Genomic DNA, 26,781 nt, shown 5'->3' with positions numbered 1-26,781 from the left:
TTCAAAACAAAAGTTTGTGAGAAGAGTGACACATTTTTGCAAGTTTCCTCAGCATTTACCTTAGTAAAAGATAGTTTGCTACATCACTTGTTTCTGCATTCATTTTGTTTTGATATTACATTATGTAGCCTCTAGAAAATTCCTTGTATGCTGTAAGAGACTAAGTGTGAAAAAGGTTCATAGTATTTTAATATTATTGTTCTGTTATTTCCTGATGTTGCTGTAACAAATTACCATGAACTTAGTAGTTTAAAACAATACATATTTTTCTTTTACATTTCTGAAGGTCAGAAGCTGAAATGAATTTTGTGGGGCTAAAATAAAAGTTTTATCAGGGTGACTGCTTTTGGGACTCAGAGGAGAATCCACTTTCTTGCCTTTATTATCTTTTAGTGTCTACCTATATTCCTTGGTTTTTGTCCCCTTCCATTATCAAAGCTCATTGTTCCAATCTCTGTGCCCATCATCATAGTGCCTTCTCCTTTCCTGTAGTAGTGTTTCACTTTGTCTCCCACTCCTAAAGATCCTTGTGATTGTATCATAGTCCAAGATTATCTTCCTTCTCAAGATCCATAAACTTGTCATAACTGCAAAATCCTTTTTGCTGTAAAAGGTTATATTTGGGAGCCATTGTTTGGCATATTATGATGGTGAAAATATTTTGACCCTGTGAACAATCTGAAATGAAATGGTCTTGCAACCCTCAGAGATTTGGAGATCATTTTGGGGGAAATGGCTATAATAGATGGAGCAGAATTTGGCATCTGTGGGGTATACACAGTCTAAACATGTCTTGTGAATTAAATTACTGAAACATAGCTCTCACCTCTTTTTCTATCATCCCTGGTGTCTGAACTCTAAATGAACTTGAGTTGAGTGTGATTGATTTATGCCTGTAGCCTCTCTTGTTCTGTTTTAGCCTGGTATATAGATCAGGATTGTGTAAGACTGGGCCTAGAACTCCTCATTTAGTATAAAACATTCAAATTTCCTAATGAGGTACTGTTGCAGAGTGGTTTTGATGGTACACTGATTCCACACTGTTTGTGCTTAGATCTTAGCTCCTTCACTACTTTTGTGACCACTAATTGGGACTTCTGCCTCAGTCCTCACATGCTGCCGAACCTTCCTGACACTATCACCTTGCCTACTCCCGGCTGCTTGCTTTCCTGTCTTTGTTAGCAAACATAGGGATTAGGTGTGTGTGATTTTCTGAGGGAATCCTCTCAGGAGAATGGGACCCAGGGAAGCAGGCTGGGGCAGGTTAGAGCTCCAAGCAGGGATAATACTTTCAGGGTGGATTCAGCCTGATTCCACTGGAAGTTCTGGAGCATGAATTCTACCATAGAGCTGGTTCCACTTTCAAACCAGAGGGCTAACCTTTTCATTGCCATGTCAGTCATTGTAGGCTGTCCAGCCTCTGGGGGTTGACCTAGGGAGTGGACTGCCATAACAAAATACTATAGACTGGGTGGCTTAAACAAAGCGAATTTATTTCTCATAGTTTTGTAGGCTGGACATTCAAGGTGCTAGACGATTTGGTTCCCCTATGAAGGCTCTCTTCCTGGCTTATAGGTAGCTGCCTTCTTCCTGTGTCCTTACATGGCAGATAGAGAAGAGAGCGAGTATGCTCTCTAGTGTCTCTTCTTACAGGGGCACTAGTCTTGTTATGAGGGCCCCACCCTCATTACCTCATCTAAACATAATTACCTCACAAAGGCCATATCTCTAAAACTGTAACAGTAGGGGATTAGGGCTTCAACATATGAATTGTGGGGGGCATAATTCAGTCTGTGCATGGTGTAACTTCCTGGGGAGAGGGCAGCTTTTGTTAATCAAAGGGTAGGTCACTGGAGAAGGGAGTTCTGAGAGCCCCTAGATGGAGCCAACAGTTGCTGCAGCTGGAAATGGTTACACATGTCTGGAAAAGTCACCATGGTATCACTTAAGTTTGTGGTCATGGGTACCCTGATAATACCTGCTACCTGCTTTGCCATTTCCTGCCTTCTGAGTCTTATCCCTTCATCTGAAGGAACTCATAGGCAGTGAAATAAGCCAGATACACAGAAAACCAAGGGTGGGGACAGTAATAGAGGTGATTATTACTTTATTTTTTTTTTGTATTACCTAACTTTTCTACAGTGATTTGTATTGTTTCACAATTAAAATATTAAATACAAAAGTCGTAAGTCTTGCTTTTCTCCTTTGTGTGTTTTACATCTCAGTGGCACTTGGGCTTCTCTTGACACTGTAGTATATTTTGTATCTTACTTCTTCCAACCTGGTTCCAGTTCTAACCTTGCTACTGTACTACCTATAGACACAGGCAGGAGGGGTTCTCTGCTGTGCTTTAGAGGGCCCCCCCCCTTTGGCCATCCTCCAGCTGTGACCCTCCCTACAGGCAGGAGTCTGTGGGTTGGGGCTTCACTCACCCAGAGCCCTTGCCTCCCCTTTGTCAACACTGTGATTAGCAGAACCCTGGAGTTCCCTGCCCATAGACCCTGCTCCCAGGGCCTGCGGGAGTCTTTAATCTGCAGCCTATGGTGTGGTCATGTGTTCTGCAAGATCCTTCCTGTGTATTACTCTGCATCCATTCAGCACCAGCATCTGTGTGGAGTGGTTCCTGTAAAGGCCCAGTGGGAATTCCCCTCCTTAGCACCAGTCACCATTTTTATAACATCTTCTCCAACAATCTCTGAAAAATAAAAAGATTTGTGGAGATCAGTGGGAGATGAAACTAAGGTAATGAGAACATTTGCCATTAGAAGGTGGGAGCAGAGAACTTGGAAGTGAAGAAGAACAAATTTGTACATTGTAAATGCTCTAGGCTTTCTAGGGGGCTATAGAGGACAGATCTGATGGGTATAATTGAGACATTTCCTGCTGGAACCCTCTTCCTGATGCCAGGGTGGCCTTCAAGGATTGTTTTCCATGTTTGCTTTATTGACCACCATTTTGTTTTTTCTCACAGGGTCCCCCCGAGGGACTTGGCTGTGCTGCTGTGCAACAAGTCCAATGCATTTTACAGTCTTGGGAAATGGAATGAGGCTTTTCTTGCTGCCAAGGAGTGTCTTCAGTGGGATCCAACCTATGTGAAGGTATGAGTTGGTAGCAGCTTTGGGTGGTGACTGCTGCCCTCTTCCTCTTAACCTGCCTCTTTTCCTCCTGTCTTTTTTTTAAAGCATAGAAAACTAGTTTTATTTAAAGGATAGAACAGAGATAGACTTCTCTGAAGAGAAGGGGCCCCAGAGCTGGGTGTCTGAAAGTGGGAGTATCCTGCCCCTTTTATACATTTTAGATTTCCTTTGTTCTCATGCTCTCTCCTCCCTCCTTTCTTTGTAAAATGTACATGCTAGGTGTGCTTCTCCTGAAATTTTCTTTGTACTTAAGATAGCGGCCCATAGGGCAGGTGAGCATTACCTGGAAAAGAGTAAAACCAGTGTTAGCAAATAATTCACTTTTTTGGGACAGTGGAGCTTGGCCTCCTGGCATCTGGAGGATAGTGAGATTTTGGAGGAGCTCATATTATTCTTATATAGTTATACCAATACTTCTAATCTGTTCATGTTTTTTGCTGTTTATAAGTTTCATTATAGCCAGGCTTTCTTTCAGATGCAAGCTGGGTAGATGACATGATGCCAGTTCTTCAGAGAGAATTTCTTAGTGTAGAAATCAGCTCCTTGAGGAGAAATCATGGAAGTTTGAGAGGCTGCATTTCAGTTAAAATGCCCTAAGTGTCCACTTTTTTTGGGAGGAAGGGCTTGTTGTTACAGTGCTGGGGATTGAACTCAGAGCCTCATGCATGCTAGGCAAGTACCCTACCACTGGACTGCATTCCCAGCCCTAGTGCCCACTCATCAAGGCAGGTTCACAGGTTCTTGATGCCTCAAGGCAGACAAAAGGAGCAGAGGACACCATCCCAGCCATTTAGTATTTCACATTCAAGTTGGCAAGAGGAATCTGGTGTAAATAAAATAACAGGATTTAAATCAAATAGCAATTCTGGAGCTATCTGAAGCAAATGGCAATTAAGTGTCAAATTAGTGGTCTAGACAGTTTTTAGAGAGGCTCCACAGTAAAGTGGGAAAAGCCTAGGCCTTTCTGTCTCATGTTCTACAGTGTTCTGGTTTCAGCAGATTGGCTGAATTACACTTCTCTCAGCCTTAATTTCTTCCACTGCAAACTGAGATAATGCTTATGTGTTGCTTCAAGGATTAAGGAGACAGTAACCAAAGTTGTTAGTACTTAGTAAGTAGGAGTTATTGTTATATCCTTAGTGGCATTTGTGTATGATTACTGGAAGTAGACTGAAGTGAAAAGGGGTGGGGAGGCTAGGCCTAGTGATTACTACCACCCTGAGAGAGGAGTGTGGATATTGTACATTGTAAGTAGGCACTGACCTTAAGCCTCTCTTTTGGAGAATGAATACTTCTTTTTTTCCCTGCAGTTCTGGGGTTCATACCTATGGTCTAATGCATGTCTGGAAAGCACTCTGTACCACTGAGCCACACCCCCAGCCTGGAGGGTGGATATTTTGAAAGTCACTGACTAATTTTAAATGGGGCTAGGGTTGTGGCCCAGTGGTAGAGTGCTGGCCTAGCATGCATGAGACACTGGGTTCAATCCTCAGCACCACATAAAAATAAAACAAAAATATAGTGTCCACCTAAAACTAAAAAATGAATATTTAATAAAAAAATTTCTTAAAAAAAAATGAGAGTGCAGGTCTGGGGTTGTGGCTCAGTGGTAACGTACTTGCCTCACATGTGAGAGGCACTGAGTTCAATCCTCAGCACCACATAAAAATAAATGAATAAATAAAATATTGTGTCCATCTACAACTAAAAATAAAAAATAAAAAAATGGGAGTACATTCCTGAGAAACTCTTCCCAAAAGCATTTCAGGATTGTCTCATTTTCTAAGCAGGACAGGGTAAGGAGTAGTTAATGTTTGTCTGCATCTCAGAAGTTGTGACTGTGGCCCAAGGGGCAAGAGGTGCTGAATGATACTCCAGGCTTCTTCCTTGAGTGGCCAAACTTACAACTCTTGATAGCACAGCCACCAGGGCCATTCCTCCATTCTTATGCAGGGATTCTATGTGTCATTGTCCTCTGCTCCCCATTTCCATTGTTCTCTATAGGAGAGGAAAAAATTTTTCTCCTCTGCCTATTTTTGGTACAATAGTTGGGCCCCTATAAACAACACTGATAAGAGACAGTTTACCAGAAGGAAAGCATACAAATTTTATTTTTGATGCTGATTTTTGTGTGACATGAGGACCTTTATAGAAAAGAAGTAAACACCCCAAACAACGGGATAGGCCGTAAATGTATATGTAATTTTCAACAAAGTAATAAATTGTGTAGATATGGAAAGACAAAGGAAAAGAACTTTTAGGGCTGTGACCTGTGGGAAGGTTGATATATGGAGAAACAAATGGAAGGTAAGGACAATCTTAGCAAGGTTTGTGCAGGTCCATCTTGGAATCAACTTTCTTTCTTTCTCATGATCATACAACTTTTCTGGTAAAATATTTCTTAGGAGTTTTTGCATTTAGTCATTTAAACTCTGGGAAGGCTTCTTTTTGCATCTGCTGAATCTTAAATTCCTTCAGTTTAAAATAATCTATATGCCAAGGTGGCATATTCAGATTCCCTTCACCTCTCTTCAAAATAAAAAATGAAATCTAAATCTGAGAGTCAAAGAAATGGAAGAATCTGTACCAGCTTGCCTGGTTGGGGTATAATACAAACAACAAACATATTTTTTTTCTTCTCTCTCTCTCTCTTTTTGACTGTTAACCTGAGGTCCTTAAACTCTCTTTTTTCTTTCTTTTTGGTACCAGAGATTTAACACAGGGGTGCTTAACCACTGAGCCACATCCCCAGCCCTTTTTTATATCTTATTTAGAGACAGGGCCATGCTAAATTGCTGAGATTGGCTTTGAACTTGTAATCCTCCTGCCTTAGCTTCCAAGTTGCTGGGATTACAGATGTGCACCACCATGCCCGGCTAAACTTTAAAATGAAGATTAAAACAAATAAAAAACAATCTTAGTTGAAATGTTTAAGTGCTTTCCCTTTTATGAACCTAGTTTGTGAACACTTAGTGTATTATCTTAGAAAGTTGTATTGATAGATCCTGGTACTGATTTGGATGATCAAAATGGGGCAGGCAATGTCATTCCTAATTTAGAGTCTTTCAATTAGTATGTAGGCAAAACTAGACTTTTTAAAAATTAATCTTTATAGAAATCAAAATTTTTGCTCTCTTATATATATTACTTATAACACAGAGCACAGTAAACCTCAATGCTTGCCATTACAATTTTTTTTTCTTAAATACCTAGTAGAGATTGTGTTTATTTTGATTGAAAGAATCAGGAAACAATTTCTGTGTTTACATGAAAATCTCATTCTTTTCCTGAATACCAGTCATGGGATTTTTTTCATTCCTTTGTCTGGCCCAGACTGTGATTAGAAGTATGAATAATAAGCCACACATATAATTGGAACCAGGCCTGCTTCCTTCTCTCTGTGTCACATGTTAGATGCTGTGTACATTATAGAGTCAAACTGTGATTTATGTATTCGTTTGGCAGTTACAACATTATAGAAAGAATGTGGCACAGAATATAATTTGGAAACCCTGTAACCTGTGCTTGTTAGAAACCTGTGTCTGCCTGGAAATGAGGCTTCTGAGTTGATTCTCCCATATCACTAGTCTTGCCTTTCCTTTCAGCAGCAGGTTAGAGGAGATGGGGACATTATAATTTTGCTCTTTTTTCCTGCTCCAGGGATACTACCGAGCTGGTTATTCCTTGCTGCGATTGCTCCAGCCTTATGAAGCAGCCCGCATGTTTTTCGAGGGTCTGCGACTTCTGCAAAGTGGCCAAGATCAAGCACAGATTGCTGATTTCCTTGTTGGTGTCTTCACCACCATGAGCAGTAAGTCACACTGGGGGAAATTAACTTAAAAAAAAAAAATCACTGTTGGGATTGGGATTGTGGCTCAGCGGTAGAGCGCTCGCCTAGTACAGGTGGGACCTGGGTTCGATTCTCAGCACCACATAAAAATAAAGGCATTGTGTTGTGTCCATCTACCAAAAAAAAAAAAAATCATTGTTATTTTATTTGAGTGCCTTGTGTTGAGATAATTCCATGTTGTTTCTTCATGGCCGAAGTATGTAATTTGAATGAAACTGGTTTGCACATTAGAAAGCATTTTGGAAGCCTTGCTGGCTCATGCTTATGTAAAAACAAGGAAGTACTAATGTACAAATGACTTCAGGCTTTCGAAGTTTTTTTCAGACCCTATAAGTTTTCTGTATTGCTATTTATAGTGATTTCTCTCCTTCTCTCTCTATGTGTGTGTGTGTGTGTGTGATTTCCTTGTTTTTATAGACATGAGCCAACAAAGCTTCTGGTATATATCATTTGTCTTATGTGATTTTTGCATGCATTTCTCTAATCTGTTAAGAAAATACTCTTATTTGCTATGAAAATAACCTGGAAGGCTGATGGATGGTCCTGGGAAAGCTCCCTGCCTGGTACAGTACTGGTTTCAGCAGAGGACCCACCCACTCAATCTAGGAGGGACTCCTAGGGGAACCTTCTGAATCTCTGTATTAGATCACCACTCTGATGACCTGGCCTGTGAGATGCCCTGGTCAGTGTGTAGTTTAGGCAAAACCAGAAGCCTGTAAGCACAATGAGATGGTGTACTATCAAGTCCTGCCAATATCCAGGTCTTTGTTTTGAAGTATTGTATTTGATCAAATTTAAATTGCACTGATTTAAGATGTGTCACTAATTTATGGTTTGCCAGTGAGAACATCAGTTGTAAGACATGTTCCTATTTCATAGTATAGAATGTGAAAAAAAGTACGTATTAAGAGTTACTGAGAAATGGTCTTTGGCTTTCAGAAGTGGGAAATCACTAATAGTTGAGTCAACTGTTATCAATTCAACTGTTCCCATTGTTATTATGGGAAAGCAAATTATATGATCTGTTTGTGGAACCCTGTGAATTTTGACTAGGTTGGCCCAGAGAGGTTAGCACGGTTGCAGTGGGAAGGCTTAGAGGCAGGCACAGCCATGGTCCTCAGACAGAGAAATACAAGGTCTCCAGACAGGTGTGGGTGAGCCACAGCCAGACAGGTGTGGGTGAGACACAGCTCTCCAGTACCCGCTTTGCTCACAGTGGCCAAAGCTGGACTCTTTCTGTTAAAAAAAAATTAATATTTTATTAGTGAATTATAGTTATACATAATAGTGGGTTCATTTTTGACAAATTCATACATGCATGAAATATAATTTGCTCCATTTCAATCTCCAGTACTTCCACTTTCCCTCCCTTCCTCCGTCCCTTATTCCCCATCCTCTACTCTACTGGTCTTTCTTCTATTTCTTTATTGTTTTTTTAATTGGTGCTTTATTGATATACATAAAGGTGGAATTCACTGTGGTATAGTCATATGTGTACATGGCATAGTTTGGTCAGTTTCGTTCCATAGTTCCTCCCCTTGTCCCTACCCCCAATCTCCTTCCTCTACTCCACTAATCCCCCTTCCGTCTTCATGGGATTCATCCCCTTTTATTTTTTCTTCTTTAACTTCTGCATAGAAGAAAGCATTCGACCCTTGACTTCTGAGTCTGACTTATTTCACTTAGCATGATGTTCTCCAGTTCTGTTTATTTACCAGCAAATTCCATAATTTTATTCTTATTTATGCAAAATGGCCTCTTTTTCCACCTAATCTAGTGGCTTGGCCCATTCTCTGAACTTCCCCACTGTCTTTTCTTTATCTTTTAAAAGCCGTTGTCCTGTCAGAAGCCAGGCAACAATTATGGGAATTCAAACAACTGCTTTTTGGTGACTGTACCTTAAGAGAACCTGAGTGATTTCCATTCTGCCCATCCTGAGGGGGCAGTTAACAGGATTTCTTAGGGCAATAAATACATCTAATACTTTTTTTACCAAAGTACTTCATTTTGGAGAATATGGTCCAAATTTTGAAATTTTGAGAAATATATTTATGGAAATTTTGTAATCTTTCATACAGTGTTTGTTTGTTTAAATGTTTATTTATGCCTTGAACTTAATAACCCCAGAAGAGGTGCCATGTTATTCTGGCACTTGGCCTGTCCCTTTGGTCATTCTCATCCTAGAGTTTGAGAGGGGTGATGCAGAGGATCATGAAATGCTTTAGGTTGATGGGACACTAGGTTAGAAGAAGGTGTATTGACTAGAAGAATTGGTAGATCTCAGCTTCAGTCTTGGTTTTTGTCATGACCAGCTAAACTATATGCCATGAAACCTGCCTTCAGTGATGATAGTTTCAATCTGTTAGATAACAATAATATTTGTCACATTTTTCTTAAGTGAATTGAGTTTTGTAATTTCCCTTGAGCTTCCATTTCCTCCTCTGTAAGTGCAGAAAATAGACACTGCCTTAGTGGTTTGTTTGAGAGATTAAATATAAGCATTTATCACTGGGCCCTGCAAATAGAAAGACGAAGTAGATGTTAGCTCACATTATGCCTCCTGACTCTTTGGAGATTAATTTTATGGGTAAATGTAAAATGATTGCCACTCAGTCAATTATAAAGGACTTTATACTTTGAAATGCCTTTCTTTTTAAGATTTTTAATTACCATTTGTCTGTGTGTGGTCTACATTAACATTTCTAAACTATGGAACTTTTTTTCAGGTGACTCCATTGTTTTGCAGAGCTTTTTGCCCTGCTTTGATCATATTTTCACTACTGGATTTTCAACAGAAGTGTGGCAATCTGTAATAGAAAAGTTGGCAAAGAAAGGATTATGGCATGTAAGTAAAAGGAACTGGCTCTCTTATGGGGAAAGTATACTTTTTTATATTTATTTTTTAGTTGTAGTTGGACACAATACCTTTTATTTATTTATTTATTTTTATGTGGTGCTGAGGATCAAACCCAGGGCCTTGCACATGCTAGGCAAGCGGTCTACCGCTGAGCCACCACCCCAGCCTTGGAAAGTATGTTTTTGATGAAATTATTTCTTTCTTTTCACACTGAGGAATTGTGAAGTATTATTTGTTTATCTTGATGTCAGTAGCTTTTTAATTGAAATAGTGTTAAAGATAGAAAGTTACTGAGAAATCTTAATGAACCAATTTCTCTCTCTCTTTTTTTTAAGATAGTAAAAATACTTAGTCTGTGGCAATCTGGCCTCTTGATCTGTGTCTTCAGTGTTATCAAAGAGTTGTAAAGTTTGAATGCTAATGGTAATGTGAGATGAGGACAATGAACATTGTACATTCATTTTCATAATTCCTTGTTGTGCTTCAGCTATTCTGGGCCCCAGAGGACCTGTGTGCTGATCAGAGGGTTTCTGAATAATTTTAAGTGTCTGCAAAAACCAGGGAATAGCTGCTAAATGAGGGTGTAGGTATCCATGAATCCTAATCCTCCACTTGCTGCTTTGGTTTGATTACTTCCCCTTTGAGCTTCATTTCCTAATTTGCAAGTTGCAACATACAAACTTTTTCTTTAAAGTTTTGTTTTTGAGAATTAAGAAATAATGGACTAAAGTATCTAATAATAACATTAGCTAATACCTATTGAAGTCTTCTGATGTGCTAGGCACTGAGCTAGGAAGTTCTGTGATACCTGATATATGCTAAGTGCCCAGTGAATAGTAGTTTTCCTTGATGATGGGTTGTAAGTGCTCACGAGAATAAGGTGGCCAAGGCTGGGATATTGATTAGGAAGGGGCTGTTAGGTTTTCTAAAGTTGGACATTCCAGAAAGTTCACCAGAATCAAGGGAAAACTGTTAAGGACTCTAGGTCTAGGCAAGTTAGATGACTTTAGAATAGATAAATTCAATTTTTGGCACGGTCATAAATTCCAGTAGAAATCTAATGAAAACTATGGGGCTCTCTTTGCATTCACAGATAATTGTACATATAGATTCATGGGTTCATGGGAAACTCCATTAAGTTTAGCCATGGTCTCTTGAAGCTTACTTCCGTATTAAAAGTTCTTAGGAGGGCAGGCAGCAAGCATCAGGAAAGCAGACTAAACTCTTGGAGATCAAGAAATCAGAAATCCAGGACCCCGTTATGACATTTTGGATCTTCTCTCTTTGGATAAAAAAGGTGGACTCAGATCTATCAATAAGGATCTTTATAGCTTTATTTTTAGAAAGTTCTGAAATTCTGTGATTCTACTACTAAGGTAAATCTCTAGGAGGTCTTAGTCTTCATTAGCAGAAATGCTAATTTATACAGACTTAGGAAGGAGCTCGGTTCTCTCTTCCCAGTGTGAGGTGGACATGAATAAAATTCCATGGCCTAGGTGGATGTGAAAGAATGGGATCCAGGCAGCTTCTAATAGATTATCATTCCATGCAAACAATAAACATTAAGAATACAGCCCAAGTAGTAGGTTGTGTTAGTCAGTTTTTTGTCACTGTGACCAAAATACCCAGCAAGAACCACTTAGAATAGGAAAAATTTATTTTGGGTTCACAGTTTCAGAGGTTCAGTTCATGGTTGATTGGCTCCATTGCTCTGGGTCCAAGAGGAGACAGATATCATTGTAGAAAGGTATGGTATAAGAAAGCTGCTCAGCTCATGGCAGCCAGGAAGCAGAGAAGGGAGGACAAGGTGCCAGGGGGAGGGGGAACAAAAACCCAAAGTTATGCTCCCAGTGACATTCTTTCTACACCCTACTTGCCTAGAGTTACCACCCAGTGCAGTAGTTCATTCAAATTATTAATCCATCAAATGGATTAACCCACCAATTAGTTTGCATCTCTTATAATCTGATCATTTTACCTCCAAATAGGCCTGCATCATCTCACACATGAGCTTTTGGAGGATACCTCATGTTCAAACCAGAGCACAGTTCTGACATTTTGGCTGCAGTGGGGCCTGGTAATTCTCAAATACTGGAAACAGGCATCTCGTGAAAGCCAGACCAGCAATCAGGACTGTCAAAGGCCTAGATGTATCATCTTGGGTTAAGTGTGGTGGGCACGTGCTTATTTAAGTGACACCAAACTGAAAGAAGTTAGGAGAAAGATGAGGCCATAGTATCAATTTCTGAAGTCCTAAGTCTTTTGACAAGGGCATATATCAGGGAGGTTGGAATTGAGAGTGGGTCATACCAGAGCCTGGAATTATTCATCCTGTTGGCATACCTGAATGATCTCATTAGGGGCATTTCAGAGTATGCCTGACCTTGGAAAATTTGCTTAAATTCTCTGAAGTTAGGTTTCATGATTTTACATAAGGTCATGGTTGAACAACTGACCTTCTGGCGTGGGTGGGCCGGCGCGGGGGGGGGGGAGAGAGAGAGAGAGAGAGAAACCTGATTTGTAGTATTTGCCAATTTCCATAGTGTAAATACTCTCATCACAGCCAAGATAGGAAGAGATGTGCACAATCAGCTCACTAGTTGGTTCTACCATACCACACAATAGGGCTAATGGGCCCCAAGTACTTGGGGCTTATGAAACACTGGTATGTTAAAGAATTAATCAGGATGTAATATTTCTGAAGGAGTCAAGTCTTCTGGTCATACTTTAAGCACCTGGCAGGGAATTACTTTTTTACCCTGCTGTCACTATACTGTCTGTGTGCAATGCTGTGTGACATGGGCTGCTCCTGTCCTCAGCAGGCATTGAGGAAGTATGGAGAGAACTTAGTCTTCAGCAAGAACAGGAAGACATTGATTCTCAAGACCTAGGCTGAAAAACTTGGTAGGTAGCTTAACAACAGCAAAAAAAGGACAGAGCTAGAGCATGTTTTTTTGTTTGTTTGTTTGTTTGTTTAAGGCTTAAAATAATCTTTATGCTTTGATAACCTATGTGAAGAACATTATTACTCCAACCTTTTCTTTTTCCCCCCCTCCTATCAGTCATTTCTACTATTGTCAGCAAAAAAAGACAGACTACCAGAAAATATTCATGTCCCTGAGTTGTCACTGAAAAGTCTCTTTGAGGTAAGATGACTTCTTGAAACTTATGGTTTCAAATCAGGCCACCTCAGCCTTGTATTTGGGACTTCCCTTTCAGCTGCCTCACCACAAATTTGTTATTTATAATAATCTTAAATTTGGACTACAGCAAATCCAGGTTTTATTAATTCCAAACTTCATGGGCAAAGGAATTTTAAATTACATATTTTTGTGTTAGCTTTTTGTTGCTGTGACAAAATACCTGAGATTAACAATTTAAAAGGAGGAAAGATTTATTTTGGCTCATGGTTTCAGTCCATGGTCAGCTGGCAGCACTGCTTTAGGACCTGTGGTAAGGTAGAACATCATGGTGGGGAGCACAAGGTAGAACAAAGATGCTCACCTCCTCATGGCTGCTGAAAAGCAGAGAGAAAGGGGACGGGGCCCCAGTCCTAATATCTACTTCAAAGACATGCCCCTTATGATCTGCTTCTTCAACTAGGCTCTACCTCCTGAAGTTTCCACCACATCTTTGTAGTGCCACCATCTGGGGACCAAGCTTTTTGGCACATGAGCCTTTGTTGGACATTCCAAATCCAAACCATAATAATATAGTTGTATTTAATTTCCATAATTCTTATGATTATTCCTCTGTGTGTGTGTCTGAATGTTTTCCAGAAATATGTCTTCATTGGACTTTATGAGAAAATGGAACAGGTGCCCAAGTTAGTCCAGTGGCTCATCTCCATTGGTGCAAGTATTGAGACGATAGGACCATATCCTCTTCATGCGCTCATGCGACTCTGTATCCAAGCAAGTGAGTGTTCTCCTAGTTACACCCTCCAAGCTGCCCTCCAGCTCTTAGACCTTGGTCTCTGCTGAGCTCAAAATAAAATCAGAATTTAACCAGTTGAATGGAGACTATCCAAATGATTTAAAATTTCAAATGAATTAAAGGAGCAGCACAATGGTGTCATTTTCATTTCTCCTGGGACCTAATAGCTATAAGAGATTTAAATTGAAAGGATTCTGTGATCCTGGACAGATCTGGCAACAGGGTAATCCCTGGGACCTAAGGAAAGGACTTGGAACAGACAGATGCTTCTGGGCAGCATTCTAGGGAGAGCTGTGATTTTCCCTGCCAGCAAAGGCAGTTTTGATGGTCCTCTCCCCTCCACATTTATTTTCTCTGTAGCCCAGAGGGCCTGCTGCTGTGTTGTGGAACTTCAGCTGTGAGATCCTAAGGGAAACATGGTTATTATTGATACAGTTGGGTTCTGTTCTTTTAGACGACTGCTATTTTTGTAAAAAAAAATTTCATAAGCTTCACCATCTGGTTATAAGATTTAAATTTAAAAATATTTTTATTCTATCATTGACACATACACTCACTCACACTTTAGACAGAAGCTTGTTTTTCTTTGCCAGACATACCGGGCATCAATGTTGAACATTTGCCCAAACCATTTTAGAGCCAAAAGGTGTCAAGAAAACAAGTTCCCATCTACTTGTCTCCATAGGAATGGGAGTGGTTGGGATGGCCAGAAGCTTGAGGCCTTAGACCCCATCTTTGTTTTTGACAGATTTTTGTCTTGCCATATCTATTTCATAGGTGCCCCTGGGTTCAATCCCTAGTACAAAAAAAAAAAAAAAAAAAAAGACAGTTGAATCCAATCTTCTCAGTTTCAAATTAGGTAACTGGAATGCAGAAAAGTGTTTTCCTGGTTAATTATCCTAGTTATAATGTCATTTCTCTCCACTAGTCTACTCTTTAAGTAAGCTCCTGCTGTTATAGGCAGAATTGGTAAAATGAAGTCTTTAAGTTTATCCCTGATTGGTTTCTTAGAGGACAACTCTAACATGGTGCAAATGGTATCCACAGAGTTGACAGAGGTATGTGGCTTTCCTAGATCTCAGGAGCTACAAGGAAGGAATCTAGGGAAACACTTAAAATCTATTTCCTGTTGATAATGATGGAGTAGGGCAATCTAATCAGAGATCCTAACTTGATAACTGAAATGGAGGCTAGTGATGCCCTTTCCATAGTCTCTTTACAACAATGCCTGTCCCCACCTGCTGTCTTTGTTGGCATATAACAACCCACAGTTGCTTCTTTGGCCAGGAGCTTTTTACTCCTAGGCATCCCTTCCCAGGGAGGTTCTCCCTCAACCTTGCCTTATTTCCTGGGGACATTCTGTTCATTTTTGACTGTTGAGTAGGGAATATAAAAGTCAGCCCAGGCCTTGAAGGTAGGTCAGAGCTGTAGTACAATTCATGCCCTAGAACTGCTGGAGAGATCAGGCTGGAGCCAACTGCAGCCAAGACCATTTCTTTGCTTAGCTCCTTTCCTAACCCTGTCCTGCTGTCTTTCTCCTGAGGTCTCTGTCTTTCCCTTGATAAATCATGTGTATAAAAATCTCTGACAAAATGGTGATATTACCAAAAGTTCTCTATAGGTTCAGTGCAATGCCAATCAAAATCCCAATGACATTTCTTGTAGAAATAGATAAAGCAATCATGAAATTCATATGGAAAAATAAAAGACCCAGAATAGCAAAAGCAACTCTAAGCAGAAAGTGTGAATCAGGCGGTATAGCGATACCAGATTTCAAACTATACTACAGAGCAATAGTTACAAAAACAGCATGGTACAGGCGGGTGGACCAATGGTACAGAATAGAGGACACAGATAATCCACAAAATTACAACTTTCTTATATTTGATAAAGGGACTAAAAGCATGCAATGGAGGAAGGATAGCATCTTCAACAAATGGTGCTGGGAAAACTGGAAATCATATGCAACAAAATGAAACTGAATCCCTTTCTCTCGCCATGCACAAAAGTTAACTCAAAATGAATCAAAGAGCTTGATATCAAATCAGAGACTCTGCGTCTGACAGAAGAAAAAGTTGGCTCCGATCTACATATTGTGGGGTCAGGCTCCAAATTCCTTAATAGGACACCCATAGCGCAAGAGTTAATAATAAGAATCAACAAATGGGACTTACTTAAACTAAAAAGTTTTTTCTCAGCAAGAGAAACAATAAGAGAGGTAAATAGGGAGCCTACATCCTGGGAACAAATTTTTACTCCCCACACTTCAGATAGAGGCCTAATATCCAGAATATACAAAGAACTCAAAAAATTAAACAATAAGATAACAAATAACCCAATCAACAAATGGGCCAAGGACCTGAACAGACACTTCTCAGAGGAGGACATACAATCAATCAACAAGTACATGAAAAAATGCTCACCATCTCTAGCAGTCAGAGAAATGCAAATCAAAACCACCCTAAGATACCATCTCACTCCAGTAAGATTGGCAGCCATTATGAAGTCAAACAACAACAAGTGCTGGCGAGGATGTGGGGAAAAGGGTACACTTGTACATTGCTGGTGGGACTGCAAATTGGTGCTGCCAATTTGGAAAGCAGTATGGAGATTCCTGGGAAAGCTGGGAATGGAACCACCATTTGACCCAGCTATCCCCCTTCTTGGACTATTCCCTAAAGACCTGAAAAGAGCGTACCATAGGGATACTGCTACAACAATGTTCATAGCAGCACAATTCACAATAGCTAGACTGTGGAACCGACCTAGATGCCCTTCAATAGATGAATGGATTAAAAAAATGTGGCATTTATATACAATGGAGTATTACTCTGCACTAAAAAATGACAAAATCATGGAATTTGCAGGGAAATGTATGGCACTAGAGCAGATTATGCTAAGTGAGGCTAGCCAATCCCTAAAAAAACAAATGCCAAATGTCATCTTTGATATAAGGAGAGCAACTAAGAGCAGAATAGAGATGAAGAGCATGAGAAGAAGATCACCACTATACAGGGACGAGAGTGGGGAGGGAAAGAGAGAGAGAAGGAAAATTGCATGGTAAAGGAAGGAGACCCTCATTGTTATACAAAATTACATATAAGAGTAAGTGAGGGGAAAGGGAAAAAAAAAACAAGGGGGAGAAATGAATTACAGTAGATGGGTAGGGAGAGAAGATGGGAGGGGAAGGGAGGGGAGGGGAGGGAAGGGGAGTGGAGGGGGGATAGTAGAGGATAGGAAAGGCAGCAGAATACAACATACACTAGTATGGCAGTAGGTAAAAAAGTGGATGTGTAACCGATGTGAATCTGCGATATGTATATAGGGTAAAAATGGGAGTTCATAATCCGCTTGAATCAAATGTATGAAATATGATATGTCAAGAACTTTGTAATGTTTTGAACAACTAATAATAATAAAAAAAGAAAATAATAGAGAAAAAAAATCTCTGACTTTCCCTCAATAAATCACATGTATAAAAATCCCTGTTTCAGGCTTTTAGGGAATCTGACCTGAGCTTAAAATGAATAACTTTCTGTAATTCATCTTCTCCATTTACACATTCCTGTGTCTCCCCACACCTGTTTCTGGTGAGTGGAAACGTGTTGGATTTACCATTTATTACCTTAGTGTGGCACACATTGATTTGCTTTACTGATTTTATGTATGTAAAAAATAACATCTATAACCAATTTTAATTCCCTCTAGGGGAAAACCAGCTTTTCAGGTGGTTAATGGACCATAAGCCTGAGTGGAAAGGCCGCATTAACCAGAAGGATGAGGATGGCTGCACTGTCCTGCACGTTGTCGCTGCCCACTCCCCAGGATACCTCATCAAGCGTAAGTGGCAGCACTGTGCTGGAGGGGTGGTGTGGGCCTGGTAGTTTCAGGCTTAGAAAACCCACATAACTCACCACCACCTTTTCTCTTCCTACCTTGTGGCAGCCTCATAGGGCTAATCTTTCCCTTGAATTCAGCATGATTGGGATAATAGGCTGTATGTAAAAAGAGGGTGGGGTAAGGGGGAAGAATTGCTGGGATCACTTATTTTTTGGCTTTAAGTGGCTTCTGCAAGCTTGAATTACCCAGGAATATGGGCTTTGGCTGTGTTTGTCCCCCTCCTCCTCACATTGCATGTTACAAGTTGCTTTATTTTATGCCAGATTTGTGTTAGCTGCAGAGTTTAACTCTGAGCCAGACAATAGATGTGGTCTTGCTTTCCTGGAACTTAGAATTTAACACAGGAACTATATGTAGCCTTCCATACTTACTGGGGCCAGGCAGGCCACATGGAAGAGAGGCTGGTACATATAGGGAAAAACTGGTTCTTTGGACATGGACTTACTTAGTTTGTGAAACAAGAAGATGTTCACTCCCATAGAGCTCTCTGATGGCATCCATTTTCCCTGAAACTCTCAAGCTTGTCCATCTTTGTTTTCTGTTTTGGATGGAGGATACAATTTTTTTCCATAAAGGTAATGGGCTCTCAGACTCAGTGGAAGGGAGGTGACAGGGAGCTATGGAGAGCTTGTGTCTGCTGCCATTGCAGCCTGAAGCTGATTATGGGCACCAGGTTGGGCTGTCATCTTATAATGGCATGAAACATTGGGAATATAAATTAAAAAAAAAAAACTGTGATATCTCATGATTTTCAAATGGCTGATCAGAATTAGACATACCTGTGGAGCAGACATAGCCTAAATGACTCCTTTTGGTGGCCTCTAGTTTGGTGGGTCCTCAGAAATTGCAGCAGGTCTCAAAAATTCTCTTTTAATCAGGTCTCCAGAGGAGCTGGTGAGTCTTGTTTTTCTAATGTGGTTCCCCACTGAACTGGGACCCAGGAACCTATATGTGGCACAACAGAGAAAGAGTGTCCTTTGGCTTTTTTTTTTTTTTTTTGGTGGTGCTGGGGATTGAACTCAGGGCTTTATGCATACAAGGCAAGTACTTTACCAACTGAGATATACCTCCAGCCCCTATGGATTTTTTTTGAGATTTATTAAAATATATTTCATGATTATATAATTCACCTGTTTAATGTGTACAATGTAATGCTTTTTAGTAAATTTGCAGAGTTGTGCAGCCATCATCACAGTAAATTTTAGAACATTTTTGTTATCTCCCAAAGAAACTCCATATTCATTAGCAGTCATTCCCTACTTCCCCTACCCCACCAGTCCTAGGCAACCACTAATCTAATCTACTTTCTGTCTCTATGGATTTGCCTTTTCTAGAAATTTCATGTCAGTGTAATTGTATAATATGTAGATTTGGGGAACTGGCTTTTTTCTACTAGCATATTTTCAAGGTTCATCCATATTATAGCATGAATCAGTAGTACATCATTCCTTTTTTTTTTTTTGTCCACGGAGCTACATATTTTGTTTTGTTTTTAATGTGTTTTTTTATAATGTTATTAATTAGCTTGCATTATTTTTGGACAGTTGGCTCTTGTGAACTATGAATGGTATGTACTGGCTTCAGCATGTGCTAAAGCTAATATTAACTTATTAATTTATAGTTAAATTCTATGCCACCAATCACTATGCTGTTCTTACATATTTCAGCCCTGCAAATCATCAAGAAAAAACATTTCAAGTAAGGACTTTGCAAAGAAACATACCTCTAGGTCTCCTATTATCCATGTAGCTTGACTAACATTTGGGTATTTTATAGACGTGTCATGACTTTAGTGCTAAATTGGCAAGCATTCTAGTTTTAGTAAATGTTAGCACAAAAGGACTGGGCCAGATGCAAACTTCATCATATCAGCAAAAGCCTTTATTCAGGAATAAGTCATGCCTCTGATGGACCCACTTTCCTGGTGGAAAATGAGCCACTGACCAAAGGGGGAGCTTATGCTTATGCAGGTTACACTGAAAGGTGACTTTAATTAATGAGTGTGTCAGTTTGGGCACTCAGGAATTTGAGATCTGTTTTTACTGGGGGTCTGGGGTCAGTGGTCAGTATCTGGGATTTGTCTTTACTGGGCCAGATGGAGGGTCTGGGGTCAGCAGTCAGTATATGGAAAAGGATTTTTTTTGGGGAAGGTTTAATGCTTTGGCCTCTTCTCAGAGACTGTCATTCCAGACTTGATAGATATCTCCTTCCTGGAGCCTGTCTTGTCACTGGGAAAGAATGTATTGGGAAAGGATCAATATATTACCTTCTCCTTCATCCCCTCTCCTCAGGCCACACTATTTTGGGGTTTGTCATTTTCCATATCCAGTAATCAGCACTGTCTAATGCAAATATAATATATATTATATGAGGGACTTTATTAGATTGGCTTACATTATCAGAGGATGAAAAGTAAGTGGATAGCCAGAGAAATCAGTAATTTATCAGTCCAAGAAACTGGAAGCTTTAGAACAAGAGAGGGGCCAATGATATAGACCCTGTCTAAGGCCAAAGACTCCAAAACCCCATGGAGAGCCATTGGTGCAAGTCTGTATTGAAAGGCTGAGGAGCCTGGACTCTGATGTCTGTGGGTGACAGCATCAGAGAAACACACACACTCTAAAACGGAAAGTTTGAACAAAAGCTGGTTTCCCCTTCTTCTGCTCTTTTGTTTCATCTGAGCCCTCAGCTATTATTTATTTATTTATTTAGTGGTACTGGATATTGAACTTAGGGATTTGTACATGTGAGGCAAGGACTCTACCAACTGAGCTATATCCCTAGCCCTTAGCTTATTTGATGGTGCTGCCTACATGTGGGGCAGGTCTTCCCCACTGCGTTCACTGACACATACACCAATCTTTTCTGGAAACACCCTCATGAACACACCCAGAAATATGCTTTACTGGTTCTCTAGGCATGTCTTAATCTTCTCAAGTTGACAACCAAAATTAACTATCACAACCTGTACATAAAAACATGCATTATTTGTTTTTCTCTGATTGCATTTTTTTTTACTTAAGATAATGTCCTTCAGATCTATCCCTGTTGCTGAAAATGATAGAATTTCATTCTTTTTGTGACTGAATAATAGTCCATTGTGTGTGTATCCATTTTCTTTATTCATTCTTCTGTGGATGGAAACTTAGGTTTATTCCGTATCTTGCCTATTGTGAAAAGTGCTGTAGTAAGCATGGTGGTGCAAATGTCTCTTTGACATACTGATTGCAATTAAAGTAGTAGAATTGCTGGATCATATAGAAGTTCTGTTTCTAAATTTTTGAGGAAACTTGAAACTGTTTTCCATAGTAGATACACTTTGGAAAACAGTTTCAAGTTTTAAATTAGGTACACTAATTTACACTCCTCAAAACAGTGTATGAGTTTTCCTTTATCTGTATCCTTACTAGCACTTATTATTTTTTGTCTTTTTTATAATAGCCATCCCAACTGGGGTGAGATGTTTCAATGTGGCTTTGATTTATGTTTTCTTGATGATTAGTTATTTTGAACATTATTTCATATACTTGTTGGCTATCTGAATATCACTTTTTGAAAAATGTTTATTCAGGCTATTTGCTGGTTTTTTAGTTGGACTTTTTTTTTCTGTTTGAGTTTGCAAATTCTGGAAGTTAATCCCTTGTTAGAAGAATAGTTTTAAAATATTTTCTCCCATTCTGTAGGTTGTCTGTTTACTGTCTTTTATTCTGTTGATTGTGTCCTTAGCTGTACAGATGATTTTTGCTTTGATTTAATCTCATTTGTGAATTTTTATCTTTACGTCCCATACTATTGTGGTGATGTCCAAAAACATCTTTGCCAAGACCAATATCTAAAGTGTTTCTTCTCTGTATTCACTTAATAGTTTCATAGTCTTGAGTCATACATTTAAATCTTTGATCATATTGAGTTGATTTTTTTTGTATGGTGAGAGATAGTGATCTAGTTTCTTTTGGAAGCATATGGATATCTAGTTTCCTCAGCACCATTTATTGATGAGACTTCCTTTCTCCAGCGTATATTCTTGCTTATTTTGTTGAAAATTATTTGGTTGTAATTACATGGATATATTTCAGTGTTCTCTATTCTGTTCTGTTGCTCTCTTAAGTATATTTTTATGCCAGTATTATATTGTCTTAGTTACCATGGCTTTGTAATATGTTTTTTTTTTCTTGGTGCAGGTACTAGGGATTGAACACAGGTGCACTTGACCACTGAGCCACATCTCTAACCCTATTTTGTATTTTATTTAGAGACAGGGTCTCACTGAGTTGCTTAGTGCCTTGCTTTTGCTAAAGCTGGCTTTGAACTCAGGATCCTCCTGCCTCGTCCTCCTGACCTACTGGGATTATAGGTGTGTACTGCTGAGCATGGCTATAATATGTTAGGCGTGGTAATGGTTACAACTTTGTTCTTTTTTCTCAGGATTGCTTTGGCTATTTGGGATTTTTAGTGATTCCACACAAACTTTAAGATTTTTTTCTATTTCCTCAATGAATGTCTTTGCTGTTTTTATAGGAATTGCATTGAATCTGTAGATCACTTTTTGTAATATGGACATTTTAACAATGTTAATTCTTCTGATATATGAATATAGGATATCTTTTCATTTTTTAATGCCCTCTTGAATTTCCTTCATCAGTGTTTTGTAATTTTCATTGTAGATATCATTCATTTCCTTGGTTAAATTTATTCCTAGATTTTTTTTTTGTAGCTACTGTGAATGGTATTTCTTTCTTGATGTATTTCTCAGCAATTTCAGTATTTTTGTATAAAAAAGCTACTTATTTTTATATGTTGATTTTTGTATCCTGCAACCATACTGAATCTATTTATTAGTTTATCAGTTTTTCTTTGTGGTGAAATATTTGGTTTTTTTCTATATATAAAATCATGTCATCTGCCAACAGGGATGATTTGACTTCTAGTACTGTGTTAAATTGATGGTGAAAGTGAGCATCCTTGGCTTGTTATCTTAGAGGAAATTACTTCAGCTTTTCTCTATTCAGTATGGTATAGGCTATCTCTTATTGTGTTGAGGTACATTCCTTCTACTCCTAATGTTTTAAGGTTTTTTTTTTTTTATCATGAAGGAAGTTGAATTTATTGTCTTTTTCTGTGTCTATTGAGATGAGAGTATGGTTTTTAAATCTTCATATTTTTTATATGGTGTTATATTATGTTTATTGATTTGATGAGATATATTATGTTTATTGATTTATGTATGTAGAACCATCACTATATCCCTGGGACAAATCCCACTTGGTATGTAATCTTTTTGATGTGCTGTTGAGTTTGATTTGCTAGTATTTTAAGAATTATTACATCTATGTTCATTGGGCTATTTGTTTCTAGTTTTCTTTTGTTGTTGTTGTTATTATGTTCTTTTCTGATCTTGGTATTAAGGTAATGCTGAGCTCATAGAGTGGTTTCAGGAAGGTTTTCTCCCTTTTCATGCTTTGGAATGGTTTGAGAAGAATTGGTGTTACTTTTTTTCTTTATAAGTTTGGTGAAATTCAGCAGTGAAGCTTCTGGTTCTGGGCTTTTTAAAAAAATGTTATTTATGTATTTATTGGTACTGGTCACATCCCCACCCTTATTTTGTATTTTACTTGGAGACAGGGTCTCACTGAGTTGCTTAGTGTCTCGCTTTTGCTGAGGCTGGCTTTAAACTCAAAATCCTCCTGCCTCAGCCTCCTGAGCCACTGGGATTACAGGCAAGAACTGCAGAGTTAGGCTATGATATTTTTGGGGGGAGACTTTATTTCAATTTAATTTAGTTACTCCTTACTGGCCTGTTCATGTTTTCTATGACCTTATTGTTCAGATTTAGTGGGTTTTGTGTGTCCGGAAATTTATCCATTTATTTTAGGTTTTCTAATTCATCGGTATATAGTTATTTGTAATAGTTCCTAATGATACTTTGTATATATGTGGTTACCAGTTATAATGTCTCCTTTTTCTTATCTGTGATTTTGTTTATTTGAATTGTTTCTCTTTTATTCTTGGTTAGTCTAGTTAAAGTTTTGGCTTTTGTTTATCTTTTCAAAAACCATCTCTTTATTTTGTTGATCTTTATCTTTTTAGTTTCTATTTTGCTTATTTCTACTCTTTGTTATTTCTTTCCATCTACTAATTTTGAATTAGATTTTTCTTGCTTTTCTAGTTCCTTGGGTTTTATCATCAGTTTTTTTTTAATCTTTGTGTTTTTCTTTTTATTTTGAATGTGTTTGGAATTCCTATCAAATCACCTGTTTATACTGCTTTTATTATCTCCCATAGATTTTGGTATATGTGTTTTCATTTTCATTTAAGAAATTTTATAATTTTGCTTTGATTTCTTTCTTCTTTGACCCACTAGCTATTTAAGAGTATATTGTTTAATTTTCATGTATTTTTACAATTTCTTAAGTTTCTCGTGTGTGTGTGTGTGTGTGTGTGTGTGTGTTACAAGGGATCAAACCTAGGACCTTGTGTGTGCCTAGGCAAGTGCTCTACTTCTCAGCTTTAACCATAGCCTTCTTGTTTGATTTCTGGTTTTATTCCTATGTGGTCAGAGAATAAATCTTGTTTGATTTCTAGTTTTATTCCTTTGTGGTCAGAGAAGATACATGCTATTATGTTATATTTTTGAATTTGTGGAGACTTGTTTTGTGCCTTAAAAAATGGCAAATGTTCCATGTGCTGGTGAGAAGAATGTATTTTGCAGCTGTTGAATGAAATGTTCTGCAAACTTCTATTTGGTCCATTAAATCTATAGCATAGTTGTAGAAATATGACAGGAGGAAATGGCAGAGGAGAGCTACTTAGTTCATGATAGCCACGAAGCAGAAGAGAGAGTGAGAACTCAAGGAGCCAAGGACAAGATATAGTCCCTAAGGAACATCCAGTAACCTACTTCCTCCAGCTTTGCTCCACCTGCCTACAGTTACTGCCTGGCTATCAAATTATTAATCCGTCAAGTGGATTACTCCAATGAAGAAATTACAACTCTCATAATCCAGTCTTTTCACCTCTGAACATTACTGCATTGCCTAAAACATGAGCTTTTCAGGGGGACATTCCTAGATCCAAACCATAGCAATATATTTTGTTCTTTTATTCTGCTTTTCTCATTTATCTTGTGGTTTAGTGGGATTTTTATTGATAGGGTTTGATTTTATTCTTGTTCTCTTTTGTGTATCTTAGTTTTGTGTACTACTGAGTTTTGTTCTACTATGTGTTTTCATTATGGTCATTATCATTGTTTTGCTTCTAATGTAGGGCATTTCTTTCCCCTTCCTCCCTCCTTTCCTTTCCTTTTCTCTCCCTTCCTCCTTCCCTCCCTCCCTCCCTCCCTCCCTCCCTCCCTTCCTTCCTTCCTTCCTCCCATTGAACCCAGGGCCTTGCACATGCTAGACCTTAAGTATTTTTCTTGTGGTGTCCATCTGATAGTGATGAATTCCCCCAGTGTTTGCTTGTCTTAGAAAGTCTTTATTTCTTCCTCATTTGGGATAGATAGCTTTGCTGGTTATGGTATTCTTTGTTGGCTAGTTTTTCTTTCAGGACTTATCATATACTGTCCTATTCTGTTGAGAAAATTGCTGTTAGATTAATGGGGATGCCTTTATAAGTGACTTGATACTTTTCTCTTGCTGTTTTCAGCATTCCTTTTTTGTTTTGTTATTTTTGACAGTTTAATTATATATGTGCCTCAAAGAGAACTTTTTTGTTTTTTTGGATTGGGGGAGTCCTTTGAGATTCTTGGACCTGTATACCTGTATCTTTTCAAGCAATTATTCTTGTTGAATATATTTTGCGTGCCTTTTCCTTCTCTTATCTTTCTGGAACATTCATAATGTGGATGTTTGTTCACTCAATGGTGTTTGACAGTCCAATTGTAGCCTATTTATTTATTTAAATTTTTAAATTTTAATTTGTTATACAGAATGCATTACAATTCATATTACACATATAGAGCACAATTTCTCATATCCCTGGTTGTACACAAAGTAGAGTTACATCATTCATGTCTTCATACATGTACTTAAGGTAATGATGTCCATCTCATTCCACTATCTTTCCTACCCCTACGCCCCCTCCTTTCCCCTCCCTCTCCTTAGCCCTATCTAGAATTCATCTAATCCTCCCATGCCCTCCCCTCCCAACCACATTATGAATCCACATCCTTAAATCAGAGAAAACATTTGGCATTTGGTTTTTGGGATTGGCTAACTTCACTTAGCTTTATATTCTTCAACTCCATCCATTTACCTGCAAATGCCATGATTTTATTTTTTTTCAATGCTGAATAATATTCCATTGTGTATATATGTGTATACATATTCCATTGTATACATTTTCTTTATCCTTTCATCTGTAGCCTCTTTATTATACATAGTGAAACCTTTCCAGCTCTCTGAAAGTTGAGAGAGTAAAGGTGAAGTAAAGAGAGCCCTTTCTGTCTCCATATAGATGTATACAAAGGCTGCCTCTATGGCCTTTGCTAAATAAGGCCTCTCAACTTTTATAGGCTGCTTTTCCTCCTTTTTCCTTCTGTTTCTCCTTAACTCTTTTCCTCTTTCTATTTTTTTTAATCAGGGAAACTGTATTATTAAAAAACAACTTTATTTTGAACTAATTTGAGACTTACAGAAAATTTGGCAAAAATTTTCTTATGCCTCCACACAGTTTCCTATAATGGCAATGTTATATAATCAAAGTTTAATTGTTAAAATCAAGAAAATAACATTTATATAATACTGTCAATAATATACAGACCTCATATGAATTTCACTAGTTTTTTTCACTAAAGCACCTTGTCTGTCTCAGGATCCTACATTACACAGTTTCTTCCAATCTGTGACAGTTTTTTGATCTTTCCTTGTCTTTCATGACTTCGATTCTTTTGAAGAATATTGGTCAGTTATTTTGTAGACTGTGAATCAGTTTGAGATTATTTTATATTTTCTCAAGATCAGAATGCATTTTGGGTAAGAATATAGGAATTATCTTGTGTTTTCAGTATATCATATCAAGAGATTCATTCTGTCAATATGTCTTATATGGTTAACCTTGATTTTTTTTGGTTAAGGTGTGATCTTTTGGTCTCTCCACTACAA

At 38.5% G+C, this 26,781-nt stretch overlaps 1 protein-coding gene across 1 annotated transcript in view; it reads left to right on the top strand.

Annotated features, from left to right (window-relative positions):
• Window positions 1-26,781, top strand: part of Trank1 (tetratricopeptide repeat and ankyrin repeat containing 1) — a 108,211-nt gene that overhangs the window by 22,487 nt on the left and 58,943 nt on the right. The window contains exons 3-8 of the mRNA XM_076843394.2: window positions 2,972-3,098; window positions 6,798-6,948; window positions 9,714-9,832; window positions 12,907-12,990; window positions 13,624-13,762; window positions 17,489-17,620. Coding sequence (XP_076699509.2) covers window positions 2,972-3,098; window positions 6,798-6,948; window positions 9,714-9,832; window positions 12,907-12,990; window positions 13,624-13,762; window positions 17,489-17,620 — 752 coding nt within the window. The remainder of the gene's footprint in view (window positions 1-2,971; window positions 3,099-6,797; window positions 6,949-9,713; window positions 9,833-12,906; window positions 12,991-13,623; window positions 13,763-17,488; window positions 17,621-26,781) is intronic.

The sequence above is a fragment of the Callospermophilus lateralis genome, chromosome 1, assembly GCF_048772815.1.
Source record: "Callospermophilus lateralis isolate mCalLat2 chromosome 1, mCalLat2.hap1, whole genome shotgun sequence".
Taxonomy (NCBI): domain Eukaryota; kingdom Metazoa; phylum Chordata; class Mammalia; order Rodentia; family Sciuridae; genus Callospermophilus; species Callospermophilus lateralis.
This window is presented reverse-complemented; position numbering and strand designations above follow the sequence as displayed.